Source organism: Saimiri boliviensis, chromosome 17 (genome assembly GCF_048565385.1).
Source record: "Saimiri boliviensis isolate mSaiBol1 chromosome 17, mSaiBol1.pri, whole genome shotgun sequence".
NCBI classification, from domain to species: Eukaryota; Metazoa; Chordata; class Mammalia; order Primates; family Cebidae; genus Saimiri; species Saimiri boliviensis.
In genome coordinates, this window is record NC_133465.1 from 52,658,010 (window position 1) to 52,677,078 (window position 19,069).

The 19,069-nt window shown below is 39.3% G+C and overlaps 1 protein-coding gene across 4 annotated transcripts in view; it reads left to right on the forward strand.

The window, feature by feature from the left end:
• The window catches only part of EFCAB3 (EF-hand calcium binding domain 3), a 164,917-nt gene that overhangs the window by 97,435 nt on the left and 48,413 nt on the right, over positions 1-19,069 (forward strand). For 3 of the 4 annotated variants that reach the window (XM_074388810.1, XM_074388811.1, XM_039476427.2), the window contains 8 exons: positions 208-312; positions 2,194-2,247; positions 2,984-3,088; positions 3,743-3,796; positions 5,430-5,534; positions 11,919-11,972; positions 13,193-13,297; positions 16,536-16,589. In XM_074388810.1, coding sequence (XP_074244911.1) covers positions 208-312; positions 2,194-2,247; positions 2,984-3,088; positions 3,743-3,796; positions 5,430-5,534; positions 11,919-11,972; positions 13,193-13,297; positions 16,536-16,589 — 636 coding nt within the window. Of the gene's footprint in view, positions 1-207; positions 313-2,193; positions 2,248-2,983; positions 3,089-3,742; positions 3,797-5,429; positions 5,535-11,918; positions 11,973-13,192; positions 13,298-13,381; positions 13,452-16,535; positions 16,590-19,069 lie in introns of those variants that run through there. The other variant, XM_074388812.1, reaches the window with a different exon arrangement.

Below are 19,069 nucleotides of genomic sequence, written 5' to 3' on the forward strand. Positions count from 1 at the left end.
AATCCCAGCTACTTGGGAAGCCAAGGCAAGAGAACTGCTTGAACCCAGGGGTCGGAGGTTGCAGTGAGCCGAGATCATGCCATTGCACTCCAGCCTGGGCAACAAGAGTGAGACTCCATCTCAAAAATAATAATAATAACAATAAACTAGCATTTTCTACTGCTTGAAATTACTTGTATTTCTTATTCCATCCTCTTAATTCCTAAGGAAAAAAAGTCAAGGTCAGTAATCTGGAAACTCTTCTGAAGAACATGGAAATTGAAGTTGGGAAAGAGGAATATGAGGACATACTGAACCATCTGCCAGCTGACGGTAAGTGTTTCAGATCCCACTGTACCTAGGAGAAATATAGGAAATATTTCAAACATACCTAAAAACAGAGAACAATATAACAAACACTGTGTGCCCACTGGCCAGAGTTAACAAATGTTACTATTTTGCCATACTTGCTTCATACATTCTCCTACCTCCTTTCCTCTTTCCCTCCCTCCCTTACTTCCCTTACCTACTTCCCAAGTAAACCTTTTCATGATAAGGCAAAATTTCATTAATAACTCAGTAAGACCATTTTAACTAGACAAAACTGTCAGAGGCAAAGCTAGAATAATTCTTTAGGAAGAAATTGCTAAGGAATGAGCCTCTGACTAAGATTTCCTTATTAGATGTCTCTTACCGTTGAAAAACAAGCTTCCATCAGAGAGCCAGACAGCACATCTTTCAATAGAGCCAGCACATGCCAACCCAAAATAAATGGTTTTTCTCCCCTAATCCAGGGTTTCTGTTCTCAACTAGTGATGGGCAGGTGAACTAAAGTAGGCCACTGCTATCAGCAAACATCTTTCATGCTACCTTCACCTGTAGCTGGCCCTAACATAGAAAACCGTTTTGGCCTAATTTGTAGTTTTTGTTTTGTTTTGTTGAGACTCAGTCTTGCTCTGTCACCCAGGCTGACATGCAGTGGTGCAATCTTGGCTCACTGCAGCCTCCACCTCCCAGGTTCAAGCAATTCTCATGCCTCAGTCTCCTGAGTAGCTGGGATTACAGGCATACACTACTACACCCAGCTAATCTTTTTTTTTTTTTTGAGACAGAGTCTCACTCTGTCACCCAGGCTGGAGTGCAATGGTGCGATCTCAGCTCACTGCAACCTCTGCCTTTCAGGTTCAAGTGATTAGCCTGCCTCAGCCTCCCAAGTAGCTGGAATTACAGGTGTGTGCCACCACACCAGACTAATTTTTGTTATTTTTAGTAGAGATGGGATTTCACCATGTTGGCCAGGCTGGTCTCATACTCCAGACCTCAAGTGATCTGTCTGCCTTGCCCTCCCAAAGTGCTGGGATTACAGGCGTGAGCCACCACACCCAGCCGTAATTTGTAGTTTAAAACCTCACACTCCCTGGGCTTAACAACATTGATAATTATCCATAATTTTATCTTGCCCTTCCTCCTGTCATGAAAAAAATCACCATAAATTACTGTTTAATTATAATATTGTCCCTATACATTTACTAGGAATGCTAAAAAATGCTTCCTGATGGAAAATATTGTTACTGATGAGGTATATTTTGGAATCCTTTATTTTTTTATGACAATTTTTTTCTCATCCAACAGTGTGACTGTTTCTGTACCACTGAACTCTTTCATTTGTTTAGCTAGCACATACTATACCCAAAACACTGAACTAGAGAGTGGAAAATTTTAACCCAGTAGTAGTATAATAAAATTAAGGCATAATTTCTGCACTCAACTAGATTACAGTCTTGAGGGGTAGAGGTGGGGAACATAAGCAAAACTGGAGATGAAGAAGATAGCATTCTTTCAGAGTTTAAGGGTTCACTGTTTATGTACCTAAGTGACTTCTAGGTTTCAAATTCAATAATGTCTATTAAGATATGCTCCCATTATGGGTCTGAAGGAAGAGAAAGACCTACAGAAGGGATTACCATTAAACTTGCTTCACCTCAATGTTAAGAGTCATTTAATACTTTATAGAAAGTGGTATTAAGTAGATAATCACTTTAAACTTACAGCTTGATCTTTTTCTTTCCTCTATTTCTTCTTCACTTTGAGTTCAAAGAATTACCAGAGAAAAATAGGAAAAATAGCTGTATTCCAACCCTTTAATTACAACTTAAATTTGCATGTCAGTTGTCTGAGATTTGGTCTCTATGTCTGACTTGTCTTTTCTTCCAGAAAATGAAATGGTTGATGTGAATATGGTGATGGATGAAGCAAAAGCTTTTACAGGTGAGTCAGAAGTCATGGTGAGGACATTCAATGTTTAAATTTAAATGTTTTTAAACAGTAGTATTTGGCTGGACATGTTGGCTCACTGTTGTAAGCCCAGCACTTTCAGAGGCTGAGGCAGGAGGATCACTTGAGGCCAGGAGTTCAAGACCAGCCTGGGCAACAAAGCAAAACTATGTCCCTACATATAAAACTATGTCTCTCTAAAAATGTTTTTTTTTATAATCTTACGCTTTGCTTTGGGATTTTTCCTGTAGAGACATATTATGTAAAGTTGTGAACAATAATGTTTTTCCACCTTATATTGTTTAAACAACCAAAATATAAGACAGTTTCAAGTCTCAAGGTGAAAGCTTATGCAAGCTAGCCAAGAAATATGCTTACCTGTCAAAAGACCCTATAATCCAGGTAATATGATAGTATTTGCCTTGTATCTGAATTATACGAGCTATTATTTCTCTTGAATTAAAAGTATAAATTCTCAACAGATTTTATACTGTTCAGAAACAGAATTCATACTTTTAATGCAAGAGAAAGAAAAGAGAAGGAAAAGCTCATATGTCCTTGCATCCTCATGTCCTTTGAATCTATGTAGTTTATCAGTTTCATTCGGCCTCCTAAAGTGCTGGGTTTACAGGCATGAGCCACCACGCCTTGCCAGTAATTTTTTCATAATTTGAAATCATTATTCTTTTCCTAAAATTCTTATTTGTTAACAATTCTCATCTTTCCAAAGGAGAGAAAGTTAGTGTCAGTAATCTGGGCAATGTGCTGAGGAAAATGGGGCTCGTACTCACTGATAAAGACCACAAAAAGCTGCTGAAAACTCTGCCAATTCGCAGTAAGTATTTAGCACATCCTTTGAAGCTTGGATTTAGGGGCTCGTGTGTGGAAACTCCTTAAATTATACATGTATATGCCCAGTAAAACTCTTTTAGAAAACACAGATCTCACACCAAAAGAAATGTTGGCCAGACTGGGTGGCTCATGCCTGTAATCCCAGCACTTTGACAGGCAGAAGTGGGATGATCACGAGGTCATTCTATCTCTCCAAAAAAAAATAAGAAAGAAAGAAAGAAAAAGAAAAGAAATCTTGTTGCCTGTTTTATTGCTTACATTTTAATACTGAAAGCTAGCAACATCTTTCACTGGGAGTATCCCACCATCCAGGCTAAATTATCCTGTCACCCTCGGAGCACTTCCTAATCTCATCATGACCAATGAGAAGGAAACCAGGGAAGAAAGAGAAGGAAGAAAAAAAGACAGAAACAGAGACATAACTGTATTTAATTCAACCAATGGATAGATTTTATAACAGGGAAAGTGTTCTTTATCTTTGTTTTCATTCTTACTTAAGTGTAAAAGAGAAGAAACTTCCAAATAAATTGGAAGGGTTTTTTTCCCCTGAAATTATGGATGCTATGTTGTCTTTGTGCTGATTTTGTTAGTCTTCCCGTCATTTAACCCATATTCTGAATTATGTCTTATCTTACAGCTAGTGGAAAAGTATATAAGAATAGATTGCTCAAAGGTGTGAAGGCCCTCAACGGTGAGTAGGAAGCATGGTGAAAGAACAAGTAAAAAAAAAATGTTGGCCAGGCACAGTGGCTCACGCCTGTAATCCCAGCACTTTGGGAGGCTGAGGTGGGAGGATTACCTGAGGTTGGGAGTTCGAGACCAGCCTGACCAACATGCAGAAACCCTGTCTCTACTAAAAATACAAAAATTAGCCAGGCGTGGTGGTGCATGCCCATAATCCCAGCTGGGAGGCTGAGGTAGGAGAATTGCTTGAACATAGGAGGTGGAGGTTGCAGTGAGCCAAGATCACACCATTGCACTCTAGCCTGGGCAACAAGAGCAAAACTCTCACAAAAAAAAAAAAAAAAAAAAAATGGCCAGGTGCAGTGGCTCATGCCTATAATCCCAGCACTTTGGGAGGCCGAGGCGGGTGGATCATGAGGTCAAGAGATTAAGACCATCCTGGTCAACATGATGAAACCCCATCTCTTCTAAAAATACAAAAATTAGCTGAGCGTGGTGGCACGTGCCTGTAATCCCAGCTACTCGGGAGGGTGAGGCAGGAAAATTGCCTGAACCCAGGAGGCGGAGGTTGTGGTGAGCCAAGATTGCGCCATTGCACTCCAGCCTGGGTAACAAGAGTGAAACTCCATCTCAAAAAAAATAAAATAAAATAAAACTTATGTTTGGTATTTTCTTTTAAATGTTCCAACTTCACTTCATGCCAATGTACTGATTCATTGTTAAGACATAACTTACCTTCTTTGAATGCATTGGATTTTTGGGTTATAAGTTAAAACATCATATCACTATAGGAAGTTTCTAACACTGTTTTCTGGCCAGCCTTATATAATTAGTTGTTGTTTCAACCATGAGTCATTAGACCTGCCTACTCCTCTCTATTAACCTCTCAGGGAAAACCAAAGCAGAGACGCTGAATCAGTATTAAGAAAAATATCCTATCTTTCCATACTAACTCTATGTAAATAATTATTATTTCAATTGTCAATTAGAAAAATATGTTTTAAAACACTAAAATACTATGAGAAATCTATGCAACTCTAACTACTTTATTTAAAAAAAACTGATACAGGCTGGCACAGTGGCTCATGCCTGTAATCTCAGCAGTTTGGGAGACCAAGACAGGCAGATCACTTGAGGCCAGGAGTTTAAGACCAGACTGGACAATATAGTGAGATCCCATCTCTACAAAAAATTTTAAAATTACCTGGGCATGGTGACACACACCTATAATCCTACTACTCAGGAGGCTAAGGCAGAACGATTGCTTGAGCCCAGGAGTTCAAGTCTGCATGCAGTAAGCTATGATCACAACACTGCACTCCATTCTGGGCTACAGAGAAAAACCCTGTTTCTAAAAGAAAAAAAGAAATGTAAGTTCTCATATCTTCCACAAATCCCCTCCTCATAAAGGTATATACTGTTAACAATTCAGCAGTTATCTTTCTCAATTCTTTCCAACTTTTAACCGACATATCTAAATCTAGGGACACACACACACACACACACACACACATTAATAGTTTCTTTGTATTCTTGTGCTTTACCCTCCAATTAGGGTTTCTGATGCATGACCATGATTAGCACTTTTCACTCTTAAACATCAATACTCATATTCTTATTCCATGCCCTTCTTTCTTAAGGGCCAAAAGTCAAAATAAAAAAAATGGAGACATTTTTGGAAAACATGGGAATTAAAATCAAGGAAGATGAACTTGAGGAACTCATGACCCAACTACCAACTGAGGGTGAGTATTACAAATATCTCTATGCTCTTCACAGAAACATTAAGCCCCTCCATTAGAGTGCTGAAATTAGCCTTTTTTGAAGTAAATGTAAAAACTTAATTCTGACTCATGCTGAAATACCATCTTCAAAAATGTTTTTGAAAAGATATGTCAGGGATGCCACTTGAAGCCTCAGTCATGCCTGGGAATGCCACACACTTAAAGAGTTGAAAGAAAAATGAAGTAAAGGGAACATTTAAGAGAAAACTTAAGAAAAGTCAGAAGTCAAACAATAAATTAGAAATGAATAATTGCAAATCAAAGCGCTAATATCCCTAAGGTAACAAAAGCCCTTGTACATTGATAAGAAACAAACTATAATAGAAAAATAGGCATATATACAAATAGGTAACTCATAGAAGAGGAAATATAATGTAAATATCCAATAGCATATGAAAAGATGTTTAACCTCACCAATAATCATGAAAATGCAAAATAAAACACAATACAACACTATCTTCACTCATTGGACTGGCAAAACTTAACAAGATTGATAATATTTAGTTCTTATGAAAATGTGAGGAAAGGGACTTATCTTCTCTTTTCCCTGGTGAATCCAGCGTACGTTCCTCATGTAGTATACATTATTTCCTTGTGCTGGGTCCTGGTCCCTGTTTTGCCACAGACTTGCTGACAAATAATTTAACACCACCTAACCTTAGTCTCTTCATATGGAAAATGGGAGTTTAACTAAATGTGGCTGTATGATCACTTCTTGCTCTGAAATTAATATATATAATGCAAGTAATATAGTCTAGACTAGTCAGTAAATGTTTGATGATGGATAGTGATGTGGTGGTGATGATGATGGGGAAGATAGAAAAGTTGTTAAAGAAGAACAGGATGAAGAAGAAAGGAAATTCTATTATCTATGAATCAATTTTTCCTGTTATAAAAATATTTCTTAATAAATACATATTTATTAATTATCAATTTTATATAAATAAATAAAACAAGATGCATTTAAAACCTCCTATAAGAAACAGCAGTGGGCTCACTGTCTTCCCTGTCTTCCTTCTTTACTACTCCTGTCCTCGTTGTTCAGTATCCCTCATATAGATCAAGGGCTTTTGATTTGGTGTCATGAACTCCTTTGGAAATCTGATGAATGGATCACTTCTGATTATAATGTTTTAAAATGTATAAAATAAAATAATAGGATTACAAAGAAACTAACTATACTAAAATATAATGTATCAAAACATTAAAATATAAATTATTGGTACTTATTAAAACATTTAACACTTTCTAGTAACAGATCAAATTATTTTTATAATTTTAAAGTAATGATGAGGGCCAGGTACGGTGGCTCACTCCTGTAATCCCAGCACTTTGGGAGGCCAAAAGCAGATCATTTGAGGTCAGCAGATTGAGACTAGCCTGGCCAACATGGTGAAACCCCGTCTCTACTAAAAGTACAAAAAAAATTAGCTGACCGTTGTGGTGCATACCTGTAATCCAGCTGCTAGGGAGGCTGAAGCAGGAGAATCATTTGAACCCAGGAGACAGAGGTTACAGTGAGCCAAGATTGCTCCACTGTACTCCAGCCTAGGCAACGGAGTAAGACTCTGTCTCAAAAAAATTAAATAAATAAAAAATAAAGTAATGATGAGCATAAGCAACATTTCAACATATTTGAAACAACTATATTATGATTTGGAAATGTCAGTGATTTATATTAGTGACAAAGTTATAGCTTCTGCCACTATTCTCATGGTTTATTGCCTACATTAATAATTGAAGAAAATAATAAATTTAAGTTAATCATTAGTGAAAAGAAAGATACACTTTTGCCCAAGCATTGTGGCTCACACCTGTAATCCCAACACTTTGGGAGGCCAAGGCAGGTGGATTGCTTGAGGCCAAAAGTTCAAGATCAACTCAGGCAACACAGCAAGACCCTATCTTTATTTTTTTTTTTTTAAGTCTTTTTTTTTTTTTCATTCCAGCTCAAGACCTCCCTGAATTCTAGCAATACAGGGTCAGTGGACCCAGGTTAAAAACATCTGATACAGGTCACCCATTCAATACTCTGACCTCTTGTTCCTTGGTATCTTTCACTTCAGTCATTTTTTCCTCCCTTCTATCTTGATTAGCACTCATATAGTAATGACCTAGAACTTGTCCTTCCCTAATACTTCATCTCCAAAATCTCTATTTCATAGACTCACTCTTTAACCTTTTCCCTTCCAGTTCATTTACTATGCAGACATTTTGCCATAACACCACATAGAAATTCCTGAAAAACCTCTGTTTTGTAAAATTACCCACTAAAGTAACTGAGCTTATGGAGAAAATTCTGGAAGCACACTCAAAATCTATGCCAATTTGTAACCAGAATACTACCAAAAGCACAAGGAAACTTGTACAGCCCAGGCAAATAGCACAGAACAACTGTAAGATATTTAAAAATACACACACACACACACACACATACACACACACACACACACACACACACACAAGGAGTTAAAGAGCTGGCTTGCCATTCTGAAATAGTGTAGGTGAAAGTAGAGCTCTGAGCCAGTGAAGCTGGTTCCCCCTCCTGCATCACAGGTGCATATATATATATATATATATATATATATTTTTTTTTTTTTTTTGAGACAGAGTTTCACTCTGTCACACAGGCCAGAGGGCAATGGCGCAATCTCAGCTCACTGCAACCTCCCTCTCCTGGGTTCAAGCAATTCTCCTGACAGACACTCATTTTTTAATTTTATTAAAATATGAAATAGAAAGGGCTCCAGCCATAGCTCCAACCTAAGATTTTCTTCTTTTCTTGCTGAAGAAAAGAATTCCTTTCTTGTTTAGGAAAGATTATGTATGAACCAACACACCTTTCACATTACTGTGACATTAGTCCATTTACCAACTGAATATGATGAAATGATGCTACTGAATCACTTGTTGTACCAGAACAGAGTATATAACTCCAACTCCAGCTACTCCAGCAACGTGGAGACCTTCACACCTTTGACCCTACTATTTTATTATTCAACACCACCACCATCATGTCTCAATTTTCTTCCTTCCTTAAATTAGATTCACTGCTTCAACATTATATAAGCTTACAAACTCATAGAACTTCAAACTTGCTTGGCAAAAACTCAGCCATCTTTTTACTTCATGCTTATTCCTGAACAGCCTAACATTGCCAGAAAAGATCACAAAGCCATGCTAATAGAACTCACTTCACATAATGGGCAGAAACTTCAAGTTCCTTAACACTGCCAAAAAAGTCTCTGCTATATTTTCCAAGTAAATTTACTTTCTCACTCTCAGAGACAATTTCACACCTTCTCGGTCCAAATTTCACCTAAACTCTCAACTGATGATCTCACCTCAAACTTCATAGAGACAATAGATGCAGTTAGAGAAGAAAGACCTCATTTTCCTACCTCCGTTTCTATGAACCTACCTATACCTATGCCCACATGCCCCGCCTTTTTTCTTTGTCTTTTTTGAGACAGAGTTTCACTCTTGTTGCCCAGGCTGGAGTGCAAATGGCGCAATCTCGGCTCACCGCAACCTCTGCCTCTTGGGTTTAAGCAATTCTCCTGTCTCAGCTTCCCAAGTAGCTAGGATTACAGGCATGCACCACCTCACTTAGCTAATTTTGTATTTTTAGTAAAAATGGGATTTCTCCATGTTGGTCAGGCTGGTCTGGAACTCCGACCTCAGATGATCCACCCACCTCAACCTCCCAAAGTGCATGAATAACCGTGCCCAGCCATGCCCTGCCCTTTGTCTTGCTATAAAGGGGAAGAATCCTCCTTTCCTGGGCCAGCCTTTCCACTTGCACCCTGGATCCTATTTCCTTTTGCCTTCTCAAAGACTTACCTCCTGCAATATTTCCCCTTTCTCTCCTGCATCAGTTTCTCCCTCTTTGCAGTATCTCTCTATATGTTTCTCTTGACATACAGCTATGCTTTTCTCTCACACGTGTTCCCTGCCAGCTACCACATCATCTCTTAGTTCATTTGCATAGCAGAGTTGCCTCGAAAAGTTGTCATTACTCATTGTCTCCATATCCTCACCTCCCATGCACCCTTCAGCATTCTCCAGTCAGGTTTTTATCTCCACGATGGTACCAGACAAGCTCTCAACAAGATTGTCAATGACCTACCTCTTGCCAAGGCTTATAGTCCATACTTTGTTCTTACTTTACTTGACATGTTAGCAGCATTTGACATAAGCGGCCACCCCCTTTTTATTGAAATAAATTTTTTGGCCAGGCGTGGTGGCTCATACCTGTAATCCCTGCACTTTGGGAGGCTGAGGCAGCTGAATCGCTTGAACCCAGGAGTTAGAGACCAGCCTAAACAACATGGTGAAACCCTGAGTCTACAAAAAAAAATAAAATAGCCTGGTGTGGTGGCATGTGCCTATAGTCCCAGCTACTTGGGAGGCTGAGGCCGGGGAATTGCTTGAGCCTGGGAGGCAGAGGCTGCAGCGAGCTGTGATTGTGTGCCACTTCACTGCAGCCTGGTGACAGAGCAAGACCCTGTCTCAAAAAAAAGAAAAAGAAATGTGTTTTTCTCTAGACTTTTAAAGCCCCATACTCACCTGGTTTTCTTCTTCCCTCGCTGACATTGCCTTCTCAGTTTTCTTTCTGACTATTCCTCCCCTGGAAGATCTCTAAATAACAAAGTGACCCAAGGTTAGACCCTTGGCTGTCTTTTTATCTACACTCTCCTCTTAGGAGATTGCATTCAGTCTCATTGGGTCAGATACCTTCTCTAAGCTGGTAGAGTAAATTTATATCTCCAGCTCAATCTAAGTTAGCAATAGCATATCAAACTAGTTATTTGATATCTCCACTCAGATTTCTAAAAGTTACCACCAATTTAATGGAATTATTGATTAATTCTACTAAAAAATCTCATGCCCTCCCCACCTCATTAAAGGCATCCCATTCACCCCGTTGATTAGGGAAGGTAGACTAGGTTCCGTCTTTGATTTCTCCTTCCTTCATATCCCACATTTAAATCTAGGTTCATCAACACCTGTGAAAGAAGGGAAAACAAAATTTCGAAAAAGAAATCTAGGTTCAACTTGAAAAATATGTCCTGAATCCATCACTTGTCACTATCTCCACTACCGTAACCACAGCCCAAGCCACTGTCATCTCTTTACTAGGCCACTGAAACAGGCTCCTGTCTGCTCTCCATTTCCCCAGTTTCTTCATCCTATCCATACCAGCCAGAGTGGTCTTTTGAAAGCTGAAATCAGGTCAAGTTACTTCAGCTTTCCAAGGCCTCCAGTGACATTCCATTGCAACGAAAATAAAGTCCAGACTTTATCTTCATGCCCTACAAGGCTCTGCATTATTTGGCCCCTGTCACACTGACCTTCTGTCTCTCGATCATGGCAAATTCAGTCCCACCATATGGCTATTGCACATACTCTTTTTTTTACTTATTCTTCCCCAATTCTTCATATGGCTACTCATTTCTCATCATTCAAGCTTCAACCCAAACAGATCCTCTTCTGAGAGGCCTTCCTTGACCTTCCATCTAAATCAGTCCCGCCCTCTATTACTCTCTATTATGTTGCCCTATTTTATTTTTGACAGCATCTTAACAGTATATCAAATCCTTTTTGTTTATATGTTAATTATCTGTCTCTCTCACTACATTGTGCACTCCTTGAGAGCCAGAACTCTGTCACCTTGCCTACTTTTGTATCCCCAAAGCCTATCAAAGTGCTGTTGATTAACTGACTAAATAAAAGTACATAGGGTCAGAGTCATTTATTCTCTCCCTACACTTAACTGTAACCAGTCTCTTTAAAGCAAAGAAAAATGAAAAATTCAATAGATTTGTTACAATGAAAGCTTTCTTTGTTTCTAAGATAATACTGTTGTCTCTGAGAATAATTCCCTAAAATTATAAGGAAAAATGTAAAGATTAGTAAATTCTGACTTGGCATGATGGCTCATGCCTGTAATCTCAGCACTTTGGGAGGCCAAGGTGGGTGGATCATTTGATGTCAGGAGTTCAAGATCAGCCTGGCCAACATGGTGAAATCCCATCTCTACTAAAAATACAAAAAATTAGTTGGGCATGGTGGCATGCACCTGTAATCTCAGCTACTTGGAAGGCTGAGGCAGGAGAATCACTTTAGCCCAGGAGGCAGAGGTTGCACTGAGCTGGGATCACACCACTGCACTGTAGCCTGGGCAACAGAGTGAGACTCCATCTCAAAAAAAAAAAAAAAAAAGAAGAATATTACTGAAGTCTTATGCTCGTCCTAACCTCAGAACTTCATACAGCATAAATGTTGAGGGTCTCAGTAACATCAGTTCATCTGACTCTGAGGTATACTTCCCTTGCCTTACAGGTGAGACAACAGTTGATATGAAAGACTTAATGGATGCTGTCAGTTACATCAAGGGTGAGTTACAAGCTATAATGGAAATATATTATAAATAGCATCTTAATATTTGCAATTAATGTTGGAGAAGAATATTTCCCATTCGTAAGTGTTCAGATATTTTTCATATAACATATGTTCCATTTTTGTGGATGCTGCTGAAGTTGAGTAAAGAATAACTCATCTATTTATATATCACTGACCATACTAGTCTCCAAAATTTTCCCCTCAAGAGTTCTTCACACCAGGTGCAGTGGCTCATGCCTGTAATCACAGCACTTTGGGAGGCCAAGGTGGGCAGATCATGAGGTCAGGAGTTCAAGACCAACCTGGCCAACATGGTGACACCCCGTCTCTACTAAATATACAAAAAGTTAGCCAGGCATGGTGGTGCATGCCTGTAATCCCAGCTACCCTGGAGCTGAGGTAGGAGAATCGCTTGAACCTGGGAGGTGGAGGTTTCAGTGAGCCAAGATTGTGCCATTGCACTCCAGCCTGGGCAACAAGAGTGAAACTCCGTTGCCAAAAAAATAAAAAGAGTTATTCAAAGTAGTAATTGATATCAAGAGCCACAAAACTTTTCATACTCCTTTCCCCATTAACCCCACTCTTAGAAATTTATCCTATGGAAATAGTTTTATTTAATAAAATTAAAAATGTTCTGCCTTAAGGATTTTCATTCTCATCATAGTGAGAAAATTGAAACTGATTAGAAATATCTAACCCTACAGGAATTACTACATAAACCATGGTATGTCAGTTTAATGGGATAATGTGTTAAAATGCTTACTGTAAAGATTATGTGGCAACTTGGAAACATGTTTATGAAGGAATGATTTTAGGTTGGAAAAGGAAAATATGAAATTGTACATCTATTAGATTTCTGCATTGTAAAAGTACAGTCTTATTGCCAAAGACCAAAACGGGATGTAAAAAACTAAAAATGGTTCCTGTGTTAGAGTGATGCAATTTTATCTTTCCCCTGTTACATTAATCTGTAATGTTGTTACATAAAACTAAGTCCCTATATGTATTTTAATTTGCTGTGGATTTTGCAACAACCCACCAGTCAATTCCTAATCCCTGGTTACTTTCTTCTTTGTATCCACTTTCTGATTTAAAGATTTTTGTTTCTGACCCTCCTATTCTGGATGATAATGTGTATAAGCACAGATTATGTTCTTTGTACTTTGCAAATAATTCTGTAATATTTCTGCATTTCATTTCTTACTCTTTCTAAGGAGAGATGATTGATGTCCAGAACTTAGATAACTTTCTAGCAAGCGAAGGGATTGAACTCACAGAAGAAGAAATGAAGGAGTTGATGCCTCATTTGACATTTAATGGTGACGTGTTTGTTTTATTGTTCTGTTGCCTTTTTAGAAGTGTATTTTTGGGCTGGACATGGTGGTGGCTCGTGCCTGTAATCCCAGTACTTTGGGAGGCCAAGGCGGGTGGATCACCTGAGGTCAGGAGCTTAAGACCAGCCAGACCAACACGGTAAGACCCCATCTCTACTAAAAATACAAAAACTTAGCCAGGCTTGGTGGCAGGCACTTGTAATCCCAGCTACTCGGGAGGCTGAGGCAGGAGAATCGCTTACACCCAGGCAGCAGAGGTAGCAGTGAGCTGCTGAGATCGTGCCATCGCACTCCAGCCTGGGAAACAAGAGTGAAACTCTGTCTCAAAAAAAAAAAAAAAAAAAAAAAAAAAAAGTGTATTTTTGTCATCCTGTACATAACATCCTCAGAAATGATCCTTAACTTCAACACCTAGAACATAGCTTCCCAAACTTATGGGAAAGCTGGCGTGATATGGCACATGCCTGTAGTCCTAGCTAATTGGAGACTGAGGCAGGGCAATTGCTTGAGCCCAGGAGTTGGAGACTGCAATGAGCCATTATCAAACCAGTGCATTCCAGCCTGGGCAGCAGGGCAAGACCCTGTCTCTGGGGAAAAAAAAAAAAAATCAGATTTTTGTTTAAGTATAGGGTAGAGCCTGAGATTCTGCATTTCTAACAAGTTCTCAGGTGATGCCAATGATGCTGGTGCACGAACCACCTTTTCCCTAGCAGAGACCTAAAAGTTAAAGAAAAGACAAGATATGTTAAGAATGTGCCTGACTTTCATTTCTTTTTTTTTTTCTTTCCTTTTTTTTTGAGACAAAGTCTTGCTCTGTTGCCACACATCAGGCTGGAGTGCATGGTGCAATCTCAGCTCACTGCAACCTCTGCCTCCCGGTTTTAAGCAATTCTCCTGCCTCAGCCTCCCGAGTAGCTGGTACCACAGGCGCGCATCACCACACCCAGCTAATTTTTGTATTTTTTAGCAGAGATAGGGTTTCACCATGGTCTCGATCTCTTGACCTCATAATCCGCCCACCTTGGCTTCCCAAAGTGCTGGGATTACAGGTGTGAGCCACCGTGCCTGGCCAACTTGCATTCCTTAAATCACAAATACAACCGGTATGCTAAGTTGTGCCTGAGGGTATGATTTCAGCCTGAAAAATATTACAGTGAGTGAAACTAGAAAATAAAAATGAGTATGAGGAAGCAATACACAGGGGAAGGAAGGAGAATTTGGGGTTGGTTGATCTGTTTATTGAAATTTTTATTGTTGTTTATTGAGTCTATTTACATGGCTTACTCACTGGCCCTTGTGCTATATACTTTTTTATTTCTACCACTTTCTTTTTCATTCTGATAACCCCAAAAAAGATGTTCCAAGTGCATTTGAGGATAGCATTTCTTATTATATTGCTTCAGTGATGTTGTCAGAGAGTTTCTATACAGCTCTGGACTTGAATTTTTTTTTTTTTTTTCAATAAAGACAGGGTTTCACCATGTTGGTCAGGCTGGTCTTGAACTCCACACCTCAGGTGATCTGCCCGCCTTGGCCTCCAAAGTGCTTGGATCACAAGCATGAGCCACCGTGCCTGGCCTGGACTTGAATTTAAAAGAGTATATTGATTTATTCATCCAACAAATATTTATTGGTCACTGAATATGTCAGGCCCTATACGAGGTACTAGGAATACAAGGATGAAGAAAGGAGACATACTTTGCTTTCTCTACTAAGCTCAACTGAAAGTAGGAGATGAGACACTGAACCGTTAGGTTTCTCAAATCATGGTTTTATAGCAATAAATTTGAACCTATCAATTGTAAACATATCTCCATTTTCCATTCTCTCTAGTTTTTCATTCTTCCTATTTGCCTATATTTTCTTCCTCTCCTCTCTTCAGTTGAAGAAATTTTGTTTTTTGTTTTTGAGACAGGGTCTGGCTTTGCCTCCTAGGCTAGAGTCCAGTGGCGTGATAACAGCTCCTAGGCTTATCCTTACAAGCTTCGTCTTTTGGGTTCAAACTATTTTCCTACCTCAGCCTCCCAAGTAGCTGGGACTACAGACACACACCACCATGCCCAGCTAATTTTTGTATTTTTTCTAGAGACAGGGTATCACAATGTTGCCCAGGCTGGTCTCCAACTCCAACTGAAGGCAGATTGCCTTCAGATCAAACTTTACATAGTAATGGTCAGAAGCCTTCATGACTCCTTCCTGTGTTCCCAAGAAAAGTCCAAACAAAACCCACTGCAACACAGCTCCCATGTACTTTTCAGCTTTCTCCTCCACTGCTTCCAACATGTCATGCTCCAAACCAACTGAACTACCCATAGTTCCCTCAGAATACCCTATTCCTTCTTACTTTTGTTCCTTTGATTAATATAATCTCCTAAAGCACAGAAAAGATGAACTGCTTGTTAAAAAGTACAGGGCCAGGCATGGTGGTTCATGCCTGTAATCCCAGCACTTTGGGAGGCTAAAGTGGGTAGATTGCTTGAGGCCAGGAATTTGAGACGAGGCTGGCCAACATGGCAAATCCCCATCTCTACTAAAAATATAAAAATTAGTTGGGCATAGTGGCACATGCCTGTAATCCCAGCTACTTGGGAGGATGAGGCACGAGAATTGTTTGAACCCAGAAGGCAGAGGTTGCAGTGAGCCAAGATCACACCACTGCACTCCAGCCTGAGAGATGGAGCAAGACCTTGCCTCAGAAAAAAAAAGTAGAGATAGATGTCTCTTTTAAAGATTCATCCTTGCCAGGCACAGTGACTCACACTTGAAATCCCAACACTTTGAGAGGCCAAGGTGTGAGGATTACTTGAGGCCAGGAGTTCAAAACCAGCAACATAGGGAGACTCCTATCTCTACAAAAAAAAAAAAAAAAAAAAAAAATTAATGAGCTGGATGTGGTGGCACATACCTGCAGTCCCAGATGCTCAGGAGGCTGAGGTAGGAGGATCGCTTGAGCCAGGGAAGTCAAGGCTGCAATGAGCCATAAACACACCACTGCACTCCGGCCTGAAGGACAGAGCCAGACAGAGCCAAAAAAAAAATCATCTTTTTTTTCCATCATATTCACCTGACAGAAAAATGAATCCAAATTCCAAAGCAAACCGATGTTTCTAGTTCTTCTAACTCATGGAAGAAATTATAGCCAAATATATTGTTTTTAATAATTTCACAAGTTTTATGAATTTTTATGTGAATGCTTCTGTATCTGAACCAAAATATTTTACAGGAAATGGAAAGGTTAATGTTAATTCAATAATGGAGGGTCTGAAGAAGTTGAAACGTAAGTGAAATTTTTCTTATGCTATATGTGTTTTCTTGGTTATAAAAGTAATACATGTTCATTATAGAATTTTTTTTCCTCTGTTGCCCAGGCTGGAGTACAGTGGCACAATCTCAGCTCACTGCAACCTCCACCTCCCAGGTTCAAGCAATTCTTCTGTCTCAACGTCCTGAGTAGCCAGGACTACAGGCACGTGCCACCATGCCCACTAATTATTGTATTTTTAGCAGAGATGCAGTTTCACCATATTGGCCAGGCTGGTCTCAAACTTCTGACCTCATGATCTGCCTGCCTTCACCTCCCAAAGTGCTGGGATTACAGGCATGAGCCATTATGCCTGGCTAGAGAATTCCTATATTTAGCAGACAAAAAGAAAAAAGGGAAATTTTAATAATTCTTAATTGTATCTTCCAACGATAATCCATAATTTTATCACCACAAATTTTTTCCTTATGTGTACATAATTTTTGTGCATTTTAATCTATATCCAATGTATTTACATTTCATTTTCTTACTCATATTAAAATCTTACTTGTTTATAAATATAGCAAGGCCAGGCATGGTGGCTCATGCCTGTAATCCCAGCACTTTGGGAGCCCGAGGCAGGTGGATCACCTGAGGTCAGGAGTCTGAGATCAGCCCAACCAACATGGTGAAACCCCGTCTCTACTAAAACTGCAAAAGTTAATCGGTCATCGTGACGTGGGCTTGTAGTCCCAGCTACTCGAGAGGCTGAGGCAGGAGAATCACTTGAACCTGGAAGGTGGAAGTTGCAGTGAGCTGAGATTGTGCCATTGCACTCCAGCCTGGGCAACAGAAAGAGACTCCATCTCAAAAAATAAGTGAATATAGCTAATGATCTAAAGTTCCTTTCTGGATGCCTCTGAAGTTTAATACATAATCTCAGTACATTTTGTTTGTAGCTTCCTTATATTTAATATTTCTAAAATAAGTTTCTTATTGCAAAAATGCCATATTTCATGCTTGCACAGAAAGGACGAATGGGAGATATGAACATTATGCTGTGAAATTCATCAACAGAGGCAAGGTAAAACGTGTCTCTGCCCTCTTCCCACACACGTACAAACTCAATCTTGAATTCATTTTTAAGTAATTTTGATTTGTTCTCTGCATCTGCATTTCCCAACAAGTGTGACAAAAAAGAAATTTGGTGTGTCTCTGAAAGCCTGACTGTGTTTCAAAAAGGAGGATGTGGCCGGGCATGGTCGCTCATGTCTATAATCCCAGCACTTTGGTAGGCCAAAGCGGCCAGATTGCTTGAGGCCAGGAGTTGGAGAGCAGCCTGGGCAACATGGCAAAACCCCATCTATATACAAAAATACAAAAATTAGCCATGTATGGTGGCATACACCTGTAGTTCCAGCTACACAGGAGGCTGAGGTTGGAGGATCACTTGAGCCCAGGAGGTTGAGGCTGCAGTGAACTATGATTGCACCACTGCACTTCAGCCTGGGTGACAGAGCAAGACCTTTTCTCTAAAAAGAAAAAAAAAAGTGGGGGAGGAGGCTGTAAGAATAATTTAAGGTATGTTATGCAAGCATCCACAAAACGAATTTTGATAGAAGATAAATTTAAATTCTGGGTACCTATGCCTAACATTTCCAAATTAGTCCTGTTGTATTTTATTTGTAAAAGAAAAATATATATACCTTTTAATAAGTCCAGTCTATCCCATCTATTACTGCTTTTGTTGGTGGTGCCAGAAAACTTTAAGGAATGTTCACTTCGTGGTTTTTATCCCCAGTATTTAAAATCATGCTGCTAATTGGAGATACTGGAAACCAACTCCCATGATCATGTATAAGTTCTGTGTTCATCAGTAAGTATTTTTGAGTACCCAGACACTGTTCAAGAAAGTTTAGCAATTAACAAGAGATCAAGCAAGGTTCCCACTCTCACAAAAGTTAATTTTTACCTCTGATCTGGGAAATATGATAGAGATTCTAGTCTCCTACTTTTAGATAATTGAAGTTTCAGGGAGGAAAGGGGGAAAAAAAAAAGATAATTGAAGTTTCACTAACCAAAGCAGCTGTATTAAGGTCATTCTTAAGATAATTCTTCCTATCTGGGCAACTCAGAACAACCATTTCTGTTAAACTAACAACCCCAGGTAACATAGGTGAGTCATCCATATCAGAATTGGCTGTTAACTATGTATAATAAAGCCATGAAGGCACAACACTACAGATCTCTTTGCTTACTTTTCTATTATTTGTCTTTCTCTCCTCTTCCACTTCTTTTTTCCTTTTATTATCTTCTCCATGTCTCTAAAAATATATTTTTGTTTTTGCTCCAGCTTCTCCTTGTTTTTCTAATGTTATTCTTTCTTTTTCTTCCAGTCTCTTTATCAAACATACACATTTCACATGGCTACCCAGCTCACCCACATGCTTTCTTCACTTCATAAACCCCAATCCACCTGCTGCCACTGCAGTATATTTTATAATGTGACGTCTACC